The sequence below is a fragment of the Hyposmocoma kahamanoa genome, unplaced genomic scaffold, assembly GCF_003589595.1.
Source record: "Hyposmocoma kahamanoa isolate Upper Pololo Valley unplaced genomic scaffold, ASM358959v1 100021, whole genome shotgun sequence".
Classification (NCBI taxonomy): Eukaryota; Metazoa; Arthropoda; class Insecta; order Lepidoptera; family Cosmopterigidae; genus Hyposmocoma; species Hyposmocoma kahamanoa.
In genome coordinates, this window is record NW_020653200.1 from 18801432 (window position 1) to 18815773 (window position 14342).

General features: G+C 35.2%; 1 protein-coding gene across 1 annotated transcript; it reads left to right on the forward strand.

The window, feature by feature from the left end:
• The first annotated feature begins 7607 nt into the window (after positions 1–7607).
• LOC113227279 lies at positions 7608–9861 on the forward strand. Its single transcript, XM_026460172.1, has 2 exons — positions 7608–7683; positions 7828–9861. The coding sequence occupies exon 2, from the start codon at positions 7838–7840 to the stop codon at positions 9149–9151; it is 1314 nt and encodes a 437-aa protein (XP_026315957.1). The 5' UTR covers positions 7608–7683; positions 7828–7837; the 3' UTR covers positions 9152–9861.
• The last annotated feature ends 4481 nt before the right edge of the window (positions 9862–14342 follow it).

Genomic DNA, 14342 nt, shown 5'->3' on the forward strand with positions numbered 1-14342 from the left:
AAACTAAATATGTCACGAGTGATATAAAGTATATTAGGTTATAGCTTTTACAGTTCATTGTGATCTTTTACAGCTTATTGTATTTTCCTTTCTCATTTACGTGCAATAGGAATAACGATAAGTAGAATTCCTATTATGGATAATCACATCTAATAATAAGAGAGACCTGTAGCAATTGGTGAGACTCTCCACTAGGTCTCAAATTAGGGAATTCGCTGTACTATGACTACTATGCTCCTCGCATAATCAATTTAGAAACGTCCGTTTCCAAATTTATTCTACTGGCAGTTCAACTCGGGATCTTGACATCCTAGCGCCCACATACAGAAACCACTGTAGGGCTAGCACGAGAGCGACATACAGCGCGACATACTGCTATTCTCGTCTACAAATCCAGCACTTTACGTCGCTCTCGTGCAAGTCGCGCCCTGTCGTGGCAGCCCTACTGAGCAATTGAAGTCGTCAAACTGTACAATATCTCGTAGTTATATATTATCCGTAGTATCCTAATGGTTTGACCTACCGCCTCTTAAAGCCTCTGGTCGTGGTTTTGAACCCGGAAAAGGAGTCAATTTGATCTGACTCCCACTTTCCGGGGTATATCTGTCTCTCTTACCGACAGCCTGGATCTCCTTGGCATAACATTGAGCGCAACCCTTAACTGTGCCCATGAGCTCCATCAGCTCATCCCGACCTTTTACCATCAGACATCCAGAGGTACGTCGGGATATCATCCTTACTTGGTAGATATTCCCTCATCTTTTATTATGCGCACAGCCCAGGAATGGAATTCCCTGCCTGCGACTATATTTCCGAACTCCTACAACCTAAATATCTTTAAGGTGCGACTGAACAGGCATCTGCTGGGCAAGCTCGTTCCATCGTAGATCCTATCTTTACTCCAGAGCTAGGTACTGGTCAACAGCAAGTCTTTTAATTTAAAAAAAGGGTTTGTACCTCTAAGAAATTTAATTTTATTATAAATTTACCATGAGCTTTTCGGTGAAGGAAAACATCAGCCGTGGGACTATAATATAAGTTAACTATGTACTATGTATGTACTCACACTATTTTGTATTGCTCAACGTCATCGGGTGGCTCGATTGTCACTCGTCTCTTCTTAAAAGCAACAATGAGACAATAATGGGTATTGAAAGGATTTCCTTTAATTTATTTGCTTCGAGAAGATTGGCATACATTGACCTATTTCTTGGTGTTATAGTCTGTTACAAGTTACTATTTTATTAGTCAATAGTTCTGACGGACTATTTACAGAATAGTAAGTAATGTCATTAAAGTACAAAGATAAGGAACGTTGACACTTCAAAGATTGAAGCCGAGATAAGCCAAAGGGCTACGTACAGTGCAAATATTATAGTTTCCCGATAATTTTCGAGGAAGGTGTCATTTGTTATAATTTGACAAATGAAATGGAACACGTCCTATGACAGTGAAGCGGTGTGAAAATACACCAATGGAATTTTTAATGATGTAAAAACAAACACTTATACGGTTATTAACTTTTTTAATAGAATATTTTCAGAAACATTCAAATATCTTTGTTTTGAACACGAACATTATTATCACTTCTCTAATCTGGTATCTTGTAGGTGTCTAGATCAGAAGAGTGATAATGGAATGTTACGGGATATCGAACTTTAGGCTTGTAATTCCGGTCGTCTGACAACGAACACTCTGCCACATGTTTTATAGACAGTCACAAATTTTATACGGTAGAACGGCTTAATTTGTATTGCGGCGGAATGGAATGGAAGCGAGTTTTTGTAACGATATTGTACATAGTATAATGTTACACAATTGACCTTGAATTGAATTGATTGAATTGTGTAACGTACAAAACTAGATACGAGACAAAATCTTCCGCGGTATGCTCGCGCGAAATCTTCGCGCACGCTCAGGAATGCTCGCACATTCCGCGGAATATTTTGACTCGTATCTAGTTTGTACAGGGTCAAGACCACGTCAAGCTTGAAACTTAGGATTTAAACCCAACTCTATGTCGCTTACGATAACAATGGTCCAAAGAACAAAGTGTTAAGCTTGACGTGCTCTTGACTGTACGTCTCACAAGTGACCATAAAGTTCGTTACGCAACGTACAAAATCGTTACAAAAATTTGCTTCCATTCCGTTCCGCGGCAATGTGAATTGAGCCTAAGTAAAAGAGGAAGGAAATCATAATTTATAAACAATTTTTGACACTTTATTTTTAACCCATCTCTCATATACCTAATAAGTTTCACAATAGTATGTACATTGTACCAAATAAAAAGACTCATCCGTTTCATCCTTGCCTGTACATCTATATTAGCGAAACAAGCCAACAATTGCTTCAATAAGCTGTACCCTCAGTTAACAATAAAAATACACACGCTAAATTGCATATTAAGATTGCTATCAACTGTGAGGTTAGTTACTTGTGTAGTACTTATACTAGTGGTCTTTCGTTGTAAAATGGCACATAGTATTGCTTGAAAATAGAGTTACCTTTTGAACCAACGTTTATTTAATTTAAAATTAATGATTTTGTTAACGAAGTATGTATACCTAGTTCTTAGGTTTTCACGATTAGTCCACATATTAAATTAAAGTATTTTTTTCGAATCCAATTTGCGTATAATTTGTTTTTTCAAACAAAACAACATTTGGGCCCCTTTGGGCACATCTTTTGGTCACGTGGTAATGTTAGATATAACTAGTTGATGAATTTACTATCTAGTCACCCGTGACTTTGGTTTGTTTCAAAAAAACAAATATACGCGATTTAGGTGGGAAAAAAATTGTTTCATTTTCTAAACATATATGTACCTATTGTAAATCAAATTTGGGATGTTTAGCCTTATTAGATAGCTACATTAAATATACTATTACATTTGCAGAAAACAATTAATTTATGTTACATAACCTGTACCATTGATCAAATTGATATGCTCAATAAGCGGGCCAAATTTTTTACAATTAACGCAGTAGAATGTTATGAAAAGCATTATACTGCTCCAATTCACTTGACAAATTAACCTTACTCAAATGGTAACTATGTCAAAATGGTTGAAGAGGTAACATATTATTTTGCCTCCAAGGTTTATGTTGATTGAGTTAGATTCAAAAACAATAACTACGTAAAAGTATTTGAATTTCAATCCATAACAGAAAATGCTTTATATAACAAAAGCTTGAATCAATTATACATGTACATAAATGAAGATATAAACATAGAATTGACACGATACTCGATAGCTGTATAAGTATAACTATAATAGTGTTGTTGTAGCGTAAGTTGCGCGTACTGCGACGACATAACTATACCTCTTATAGCATGAAGTAGTAAGATGATTGGTAAGGCCGTGTACATCATGAAAGTTGTATTTCATCTTCGTAAGTTTTTCTGTCGTTTAGATATTGTTAGTACAAAAATATAGTATATTTTTAATAGCACTGGAACTCTTTGTGTAAGAGTATATCCAGGGGAGTACTGCCACCATACCTATTTCTGCCGCCAAGCAGTAATATGAGCATTACTGCGTTCCGGTTTTGAAGGGTAAGGGTGAAATTACTAGGCACATGGGACTGGCGAGGGCAGTGACAGTGCCCCTCCGATCTTTGTGGTTTAAAGCTCTGAGTGGCACTGCAGCTGTTATAAACAGGCGTGACACTTACGTCCTGCCTATTGGTATTATTAAAATTAAAAAAAAAAAATACTGCGCTCCAGTTTTGTAGAGTAAGATGCTGGTGAAACCACATGCTGATGGGACTTGTCAACTTTATGTGTCAAGGTGACGGGTACAGTTACAGAGCTCCTCAGATCTTTGTGATTTAAAGCTCTGAGTGGAACTGCCACTTTTATGGGTAGGCTACCAGACGCATAACTTGTTCGTCTCATCACTTGATTATACAAAATAATGATTGGTCACAAATCTTGATCTATGTATCTTCAGGCTACCATTGTATGTAATGAATTAGTTTTGCTTTATGATTATTGTATGTTTTCTTCATACCGCTCTTAACAGTTAGTCTGCCTGTAATTTTACCAGCACCCTTACCTATATATATTACCTACATATAACATAGTAATTATGGCATTACCGCTTGGTGGCAGAAATAGGTAAGGTGACAATACTTTCCAGGACGGACTCCTTCTCAAAGAGCTCTACTGCTGCTAACATTTATATAAATTTAACACAATATTAAAACTCTAAAGAAACTCAGATCATTGTAACACTTAATTACACAAAAGAACAACAAAAGAAATATAATTTTGTATTTGCGACATAAAAGTTCAAAGTAAAATCAAATTACAATACTAACCATATAATTAGTGCAAGAGTTTCCCGTGAAACGATTAACGTGTCGTGAACAATGCCATGGAAATATTCTTAGACTCACAATATACGTCACAGTAACTGTCGCGGTCGTCGTTCAAAGCCTTTAAAATATTCATATCGGAGTAATCTATGACACACCGATTTAACTGTAACGGGAAAATGCAAGTTGATTCATATTTTGAGTAGAAAGGGCATTTCTAATACGATTGGATCGATATGTAGAGACAAACATGGCTTGTTCCATTGTGAACACCCACTACTTGATATTACTATCGAAAGGAGTTATTTGGTGCAATTTTAAAAGATTGTGCTTAGCAGTATGCTGCGACATGGAAGCGACGTTGTCGTAGGATACTTGTAGCGTGTTGTGAGAAAATAAAAAAAAATGCAAAATGATATTCGTGTCGTACGTCTCAGTGTCTAGCATAATCTATGCAATTTAAACGAGCCTTTACCCGTCGCAGGCGCAGCTGCACGATGCGCGCTCGCTACCGGTTTTGTTGGCTAACGACTCCCCTTCCCCCCCTCAACGTATCGATCGACGACGCCAGGCGAAACGGAAAATTTTATACTTCCTTTCGTACCTTGTAAGTACGTAGATTGATCTGACGCTATCCGATTTTAGATGATCAGCTATAAGAGCACTACTTGTAATGACAATTAGATTAGATTAGTTTCTGTTATGTAAATTTCGATGTGCCTAAAATTATCGATTTTCTTTAATGAGCTTACGTAACGTTGTGTTACTAATAATAGCTTTTTAATTTTTTTTTTATAAAATTAAGTGACGGGACTAGCAAGTCGTGCACCTGATGGTAAGCCTCACGCCTGTCCATAACAGTTGCAGTGCCACTAAGAGCTTTAAATCCGCAAATATCTGAGTCTGCACTGCCACTGCGCCCGACACCCTGAGATATAAGTTGACAAGTTCCATGTGCCTGTAATTTCACCAGCACCCTTACCTTTCAAAACCGGAACACAGTAACGCTAAGATTACAGCTTGGCGGCAGAAAAAGGTAAGGTGGCAGTACTACCCTGGACGGACTGTTTCACAAGGAACTTCTACTACTACTAAAAAAGTTTACTAAAGTAGTTTCCTAAAGATAGGCTTTGTAGTTTCTGACTACATTGTACAATTTGAGTTCATTTGAATATATAGGTACATAGTTTTTACGATGGAGTCATAGGGGCAGTGACAAAAGCAGTTTCTCGTATCTGTACACACAAAAAACTTATATAAGAGTAGGTTTGTGTATTAATTATACAACGTACGTTTTAAAAAACGGTAATAGGTAGTATGTAAAAATAAACCTAAATTGAGTATTTGAATAATGCATGGCTTGTATCAAACAGGCAATGTGTAGTGAGTACAGTGCGAATCGTTTATGTAAGGTACTAACGCGACTCTAAATTTAAATATCAGCGAGTGAGCGAGACAAAAAGACGGTGTATGCGCATTATAAAGGAATACATTTACTTTGGATTGACCATGGGTGACTACAACGCCAATGATACTCGTTTATATTTTGAAACTTCATATAAGAAATTTATTTATTATGTTAAATGAACCTTCAGGAAATCTAATTTATGATGTATGCTCATAAACCAAATAATCAGACTAACAATTTTTTAAAACTATCATTCATAGATCTAACAGTTTTTTTCAAACTTACGTAGAATTCCAGTGCCACCAATTATCTGTTTTATGGAAACAATTGGCACTACCGCGGCCGTTTTGAAAATACGTCTAATAAACGATCAGTAATGTCAATTAAGCGCCAAGTTTTGAAACGTTTCTATGAAACATTCTTCAATGACTTTTTTACAATCTGTTCAAATATTATGGTTGCATACAGAACTTTTGAGATAATCAAAGTTGTACGATTCCAAAGCTAACTTGCCTTGCACGGGCGCACCTTCCCCCCTCGCGCGTCTCTACGCTGCGCGAGTGCGTAAACGTGACCCCGTCACATGAACTTTAACTATCTTATTTGATCCACTATACTTAATAACGTGTAGTTCTTAGCCGCAAATAGTCACGAGGGACTTTTCTTCAGTGTAGATATTGTACAAAGCACCGCAGGCGTAAGATACAGAATCTCGTCAGCATCGGCGTGTTTATTTCGTAATTGGTCGCACTAAAAGCAGTAGTCTACAATTTGCAATTGCTGTGATATCGTATAGGTACTGTAAAGCTCACAGTGGACCCACACTCACTTTCAGTATACTCAAAATTTATTGCAGTGCCTTTAATGGCCCAGAGTCCTTGGTAGTTGGAGCTTCATGGCTTTTCTTTTTTAATTACCAGTAAAGTCGACGCATTAGCACCATAGTTAGCGCAATGCCACCGTACCTGTTCCGAATCCGAGAATATACATCAAGAAAACTCGGACTGACTTCGTATGTCGCTTATGCACTAAGTCCGATACGAATCCGAGAAAATAAAAATATTGCTTGTATACTTAAAGATTGCTAATAACTATTTTGTTCATTTAATCTTCATCAACTTTTGGCATTGTTAGTACATATGAAGACGCAGTAGGAATAAAAAGTTTTGGGTACACCTACTCCTGTTGAAATGACTTTTCAGAGAAATATTTTATAATAATTACGACGGACTTAAACAAAATAGCAAGAAATTTATTTATAGTTATTATTGAATTTGTCTGTCCACTTTTAATTTATATTTATATATAAATAGAGATTCGATATCTTCATCCGCCGCGTTCGGACACGAATGGGACACAGTGCGCAAAGCTCTAAGGGTTCTTTTTCAGTACTGGCAGTAATGGCCACTTCTTAAGGGTTTTAATTTTTTAGAGGAATATTAGATGAAGTTTAGAAGTGGAAACTAAAAATCAGTATTTAAAGACGTATTTCATCATAAAAATCATTTAGTATGATGTAATTTATACGCTTGATTAATAATAGAATGATATAAACTCTTGTTTGCAGCCCGCATTATCATACATACTTCTTGCTTATCTAATATTTTAGCAATTCGTTTAAAAAGATATATATACTAAAACATTTCAAAACTATTTTCTTAATTTCAGGTTAAAAAAGGTAGCTTACGTCAAATTAAAAAAGAAAATGCCGTAAGCGTTGACAAACAACTTAATGGTACATTCTCTTTGAGCAAAGTCTAAGGACGGATCTCAATTCAGTATGGTTGCATAAAATACCAAAATTATGATTTCAAAATAGTTTCAGGCAAAATGCATACAGCAAAGGATTTTGTTTAATGGTCGATACCATTAAACAAAATCAGATATGAAGTGTAAGAAAAACTGTAAAACACTTTAAATTAGTATTGTTTGTACCAAGCTACGTAAACAAAAGTAAGTTTTAAATATTACAAATTTATATGTATATGAATTACTAGTAAATGAATTACTTAGTAGATTATATTTTCTTATACCCTTAGACCTATAATTCTATATAAATTGAACGATAGAAGACAAATCTACGTACATTTGTTACAGTTCAGTGATCATGGCAGAACAAATATTTATGATAGAAGTTTTCGTTAAAAAAATTATACTTAAAATCGACCCTCCCGAAAAAGACGAATATGAGTTAAAAATGGAGGAAGAGGAAAGAAAAAGAGAGGCTGAACTAGCAGCAGCAAAAGAAGCAGCAGAAGCAGCAAAAAAAGGAAAAAAGAAACCACCGAAACCTAAGAAACCTAAAAAAGGAAAGAAAGGAAAAATACCTCCTGGACCTTCCGAAGAAGAATTGAAATTTATGAAAACGTGTAGTATGCAAATGACCTGTTTACCGGTATTTGATTTTAGTGTAGCTCATGACAACTTTGTTGCACCTCCTCCTCCGCCTCCACCTCCAAAAAAAGGTAAAAAGGGTAAACCAGCTAAGCCTAAAAAAGGTAAAAAAGGTAAACCTCAACCATTCAAGCGTGTGTTGCCATCAGAGCCTTTACCACAACCACCCTATTTCGGGGTTGGAAATGCTGTGGCATTTATCTCAAGACCAACGACGCTAGAAGAATTACTAGTTAACACCCCCATATATATAACTGTATGGAACCGGGACGAAAATTTGAATTGCGTAGGATTTTCTATAGTTCACTGGCACAAATCTTTTATTGAGTGTCTTAAAAAAGCCGAAAATTACAATCCTATAGATTGGGATCAGGGTGAATATAGAGATACTAATCATATGGAAATGGTCACTAATACAGTTGAATACGTACGTGGGTTGCAATGTGAAGAAGATTTAAAAGCATCCGGAGAAGTTGAATTTATTATTCGATTAACTTGCTTAGGTAATAAAATTCGCTCAGACTACGTCACCATACCAGAAATTCCAGAACAGCGAATAAGTGGTAGGTATTACTTAAACGACGACTTAAAATTGAAAGATATCGAAGTTATTCGACACTGGGAAGGTACTTTCATTGAAATGATTCCTCCCGTGGCGTATCTTTTTGGTGCTCCAGACATCGTCCGAGAGCCTATTTTGCCTGATGAGGAACCTAGAATTTACGATGACTTTGTGGCACCCTTCACTTCTAGCGAATTAGCGATTCTTTCAATGGGCTTTCCTAAAGGCCCTTGTGGTGGTACAAACTGCCCTAGACGAATGGATTATAGGGGTAGTCAGCACCAATTTATTCCCGGCGAAACTGTCAAAGGAAAATATCAACATGGCATTTTTGTCAACAAAAGAGACGTTCATGGTCCGTGTGGTAGATTAGATTGTCCTCTAGCAAAAAAAATTCGCGCCTATATATGTAATGAAGGTGCTTATAAAACTTGTAGAAAGCCATGTCCTAAGGACTATTACTAAATTTAATTCTGAATCAAAATCTAAAATGGTTTTTGTGCGCACACTGATATGAATCATTAATTTTGAATATTTGTTGTCGAGACAAGCATTTTGGTCATATAAATTAATATGATGTACTTATATGGTGTTGAAAAGAGATATTAGATGTATGTGATTTTATAACTTCATTATCACCATATTAATTTAATTTTGGCAAAGCAGTTAACTAGTATACTTTTAAATAATATAATTATTATAACATTATGACGTACAATATGAGTATGAAAGAGATTGTTTTAGTTTCATAAGCTTTTGCGCTAGAACATTGAACATACTAATTTATAATAGACACAAGAATGGTATATGGTCATAGCGGAAGTCCCCAGAATTTATAGTACATAATAACTTAAAACGTACTACAGTTGAAATAAAACTTAGTTACAATGACGGTTAAATTAGGTTTCTTGTTCATCAAAGCAATTTGAGTCATTATTGTTTGAGGCATATCCGTACTTTCTCTTTTTAAGACTCGCACTTGTAACGTTTAAAGCTGAAAAATTCAGAAATGAATTTTGTACTTGCGTAGATAACAATGACAATACAAATAATGCCAGAAAACTGCCAGAACGGCTAAAAATATATTATTCTAATTTGTTCATATTATATTAAATAGTTGGAATTTGTATACATACTTAAATTTAAACGAAACTCTGGGAAAAGATCAATATAACGATAATAAAAAAATGCAAATCGAATTCTCCTTTTCCCCCATATAGACCTGTCATTTATTTACAAAGAAAAAATTGCGGCTCGTTTTTGTAAGGTTAGGAGCTTTGTAACTGTTCTTACCATAATGCGATGGAAAAGTATTCTTGTACAAGGTAAACCCATTGTAATCATTAGTGTGATTTTGACACTCGCAATTTAGTCGTTACGGTCAGTGAATGAGAATTAACGTGTTCCGTAATAAGGATTTTTAAATGGGTTTATGGTACTTAAATACATACTTAGGTATTTATTGTTTTGCATCGCCTAACTGTAATGCCTATATGGGGCAATCTTTGTTACGTCAACATATTGTGTGAAATGGAATAAACTAAAAAGACAACACATTTTGTGGTGGCTTTTTTATGTTGAAGTGGCTTCTCCACAAAATAACTTTTTCATGACAGTCACGTCACACTTCTGGTCATATATATGATATATATATATATATATATATATATATATATATATATAATATTGGTATCGGTTCCTGAGTACGATTGATTTTTTTTTTATGGTGTCAAGAGAAAGGACGAACAAGTCGTTCACCTGGCGGTAAGCGACATGCATATCCATAACAGTTGCAGTGGCACTCAGACCTTTAAGTTGCAATAATCTGAGAGGCAATGCCGCTGCGCCCGTCACTCCGAGACATTAGTCGACTAGTCCCATTTGCCTGTAATTTCATCAGCATCCTTCTTACTCTTCTAAACCAGAACACAGTAATATTCATATTGCTGCTTGTGGCAGTATTTCCCTGGACGAAATCTTTTACAATGACCTCTACTGCTATTCATTAATTAAAGCTTACAAATTAATAATTACTCTATACACCATGTCAAATCCATGACCACCTCTATATATTACTTATTATTTTACAAGTGTAAACCAGCCTTAATAAATTTTATAGTACTAACATTTAATTCACAAACTTTTTTGCCAAACACCTATAACGCTTTTTCTAGACTGTGGAAGTCCAACATTCAGTCGCTAAAACCCTAATGTTTCATACATTAACTCATTTGCGCACAAGCCGATGATTAGTCTAATGCATTCAAATTGATGCAAACAACAATATGGTATTATGCACGTTTATCTATGCAACTTGATATATGTTGCAAGGTCCTTTTGATAAAACTGTAGGTGAAGAACAATGGCTGTGACGGTGTACTTACTCATAATAGCTGTATATGAATGTTGATTTACCTGCACATAAAAGGTATATCTTATTAGATTGGTATGTGTAGGGTTCTACTACACAGTGTATCCACCCTGTTGGTTCTTTCTAGATAATGTCTATCTATAGAGGTAACATAAACTTACATGTCTCCCTATGATGTAAGATTGGAATTTTTACAACGGCTTTTGAAATATTTCCTACAAATTACAAATCTAGTGTCTCTACAGTTTCTGTTTTTATTGTCATTATTGCCACGATTTTCGGTTTTTACTTATTACCGTCCTCTCTAGTTATGTCGTAAACCAGATTTTTTTTACTTTTAGGGCTAGGAAGAACCAGCGCAATCACTGACACAAGGAAAAGCAACACGTTTTTCATATTAAGAATACACCTTTATCGCAAATTTTTTTAGGCGCCATAAACATTTTCCACTAGGGTGACCGTCATTTTTAAACATACGTTTTTACGGAAATCATTCATTATATTGTTGTAGCGAAGAAGTTCCTTTAGGTTTGGCGTTGATTTCGTAGACATCTTGTTTTTAATCATCATAATGTACAATTTTATAGCACGAATTTTAATTCATGTCGTTGGGTAAGAACGACCATCTACCTTATTTTGTGACTGTATACTCTTAAACTCTCCATTTTACTATACTGCGAATTTTGAGTTTTGTTACACCATCCAAAATACTATTAATGCGAAAATAACTCTGTCTGCTACGTTTTTACGCTAAATCCGTTTAACGAATTTTGTTGAATTTTGGAATTTTAGTCTAGAGATAGATAGATGATGATGGATCTAGGAGAAGAACAGGCTAATTTTTTGTCATAAAAATAAAGCTTGAAGACGGTGAAACAGGTGATGAAAGTTTCTTTGCAGAACCATTAAACTTATGAAAATTAGTGTAGTACAGAAGGCTATTCGCAGTACTTACTGATTCTACGCAGACGAAGTCGCACGCACCAGCTAGTTTATTGTACGTTATTGAACTACCGACTTAATTGTAATAGGAATCAGTTCACAAGTATGCATTATTACTAATATTATGATGCCTTCAGTGTGCATCCACTGCTGAATATAGGTCTCCTCTCTATTGCATCATTCTTGGTCAAATATTTTACATCAAATACTTTTATGAATGTACTGCGCATCACAAGAAGATATGTTCATGTTACTTATATTCTGGATCTGTTTAAAACCAAAGAAATATAGTCGTAAAGTATTACATATTGCTGCCTAGATAGACTAGCTTGATGAAACTATATATTATATGAAATAATAATAACGAAATATTGGTAATAAAATCAATGTGTAAAGCTTGCACTGTTTTGCAAGCGCCTAATACTGTTTTATGAGCAACTGAGTTTGTAGCGTCAAAGCCTTCGTATGCTTATAGCTGGATCAGGAGAGCCGCTTGTTGCGCAGCAAGAAATCTCTGTCAATTCTGTATCCTACTACTTTAATTTTTTTTTAAGTTTAAGATTTGTTTGTAATGATTCCTTTATTTTTTATTATCTTGACATGGATATATTGACCCGCTAGATGCACAAACTGTAGTTGTCGCTTTTTTAAACTGTTTCGCGCGCACTCGGTATATATCCGTAATTAACGTAATGTATAATTTTCCAAAAACGAATTTAGATAGTCTCCCATATGAGTTGCCTAAACTTTATTTTAGTACTATTATAGTGGCCTAAAAAAACTAAACAATAGCATCGGACTTCTTCTACTTGTTTACCTATATTACAATTTCATAATATCCGACATCAATTACTTTTTGTTAATTTAACGACCTTTTGTCTGTTTTCAAAGTCCAAAATCTTTAAATTCTTAATTTCAAATTTCTTAATTTAATATTTATTAAAAAAAAATACAGGATCATATATGGTAAAAAGTTAGCAGATTGCTCTGCATACTAGCACAAAACTACAAACTGGCACATGGATATAAAAATAAAACTAAACAATCATTCACACATCGTGATTTATTAATTCAATAAACACCCTTGGACAAGCTACTAATTTGAGCACCTACATTTTCCACAATAAAAAAATACCTTAGATTACCTACAAAATAGCAGTTTTACTTTGACATACCGTTGTGTTTTTGTGTTTTCTCATGTAATAAGATAAAAATAAAACCAACACAAGGGAAACAGACAGAATAAACTAAATTTGTCAACATACCTATACGCGCTATATGACTCATCAGCGAACATCAAATTACGAACCCGTCATTTCACCATACAACACACTGATCAGTTTTGCCATTGATGATTAGTTCGGTGATTCATCTTCCTAAACCGTTTAGGCCGTGCTGTGTTAGATAATATGGGAATTGACTAGTGGTTAGCTTTTGGCGCAATTTGCAGTGCAATTGTTTGATAAATTGTTGCAGTTATAACTGGGGACTAGTCATGAATTGCACTACAAAATTATCAAATATTTTTGAAGTCGTTAAAGCTACTGCCAGCACCACATTCGTGATAGTAGCACTGGATTAGTTTATGTACATATCAAGAGTAAATAAACTGTAAAAGTCTACTTGGAAGAACTATTGCTTCCAATACAGGAGAATTCGATTCCTGTACCGCAAAATTTTTTCGATTGTGCAGGACAGACAACTAAACGCTTAAGTTATTGTAACTATGAAGGAAAGTATATTTTTTTCCAGTTGTCTGGAAGAGATCGCTCTTAGCGATAAGACCGCCTTTGCCCACATTAGTTTTAAGTTGTTTATGTACTATTCTTGCTCTTGTGTGTGAGCAATAAGTGTTGATCTATCTATTTATCTATCTCTAGGAAAACTGTATGACCAGCATTGGAAGATTTATGGGTTGGTATAGTAAAAACAACGAGAATAGTATAGTTACCAGCGCAATTAAAATAATACTTTTTTGTTATTAAACAAAGATAAATTCTTAAAGTGTAAAAAAGTTTAACCATTTGGCTTTAGTCAATTATTCCATAATCATCATCATTGAGCTCATTATATGTCCAACTCACGCGCACGGGTCTCGAGACCATACTTTAGTTTTGTGGAAGGGTTCGTCCAGGGAAGGCGCACGACTTGTTCGTACCGTCACTTGATACCACAATAAAAAAATAGCAATTACAAAACAAAGCGTCTGTTTTTTTATCACAGCAAACCGATGACTTCCATGCCATTCGTAAGAGGGTCTCTCAAGATGCGTGTGCGCGGCAGCGTCAATGGCATCCTGGCCGTTACTGGTAGTATGACTGCCCTTACCGAAACCATTGGGTC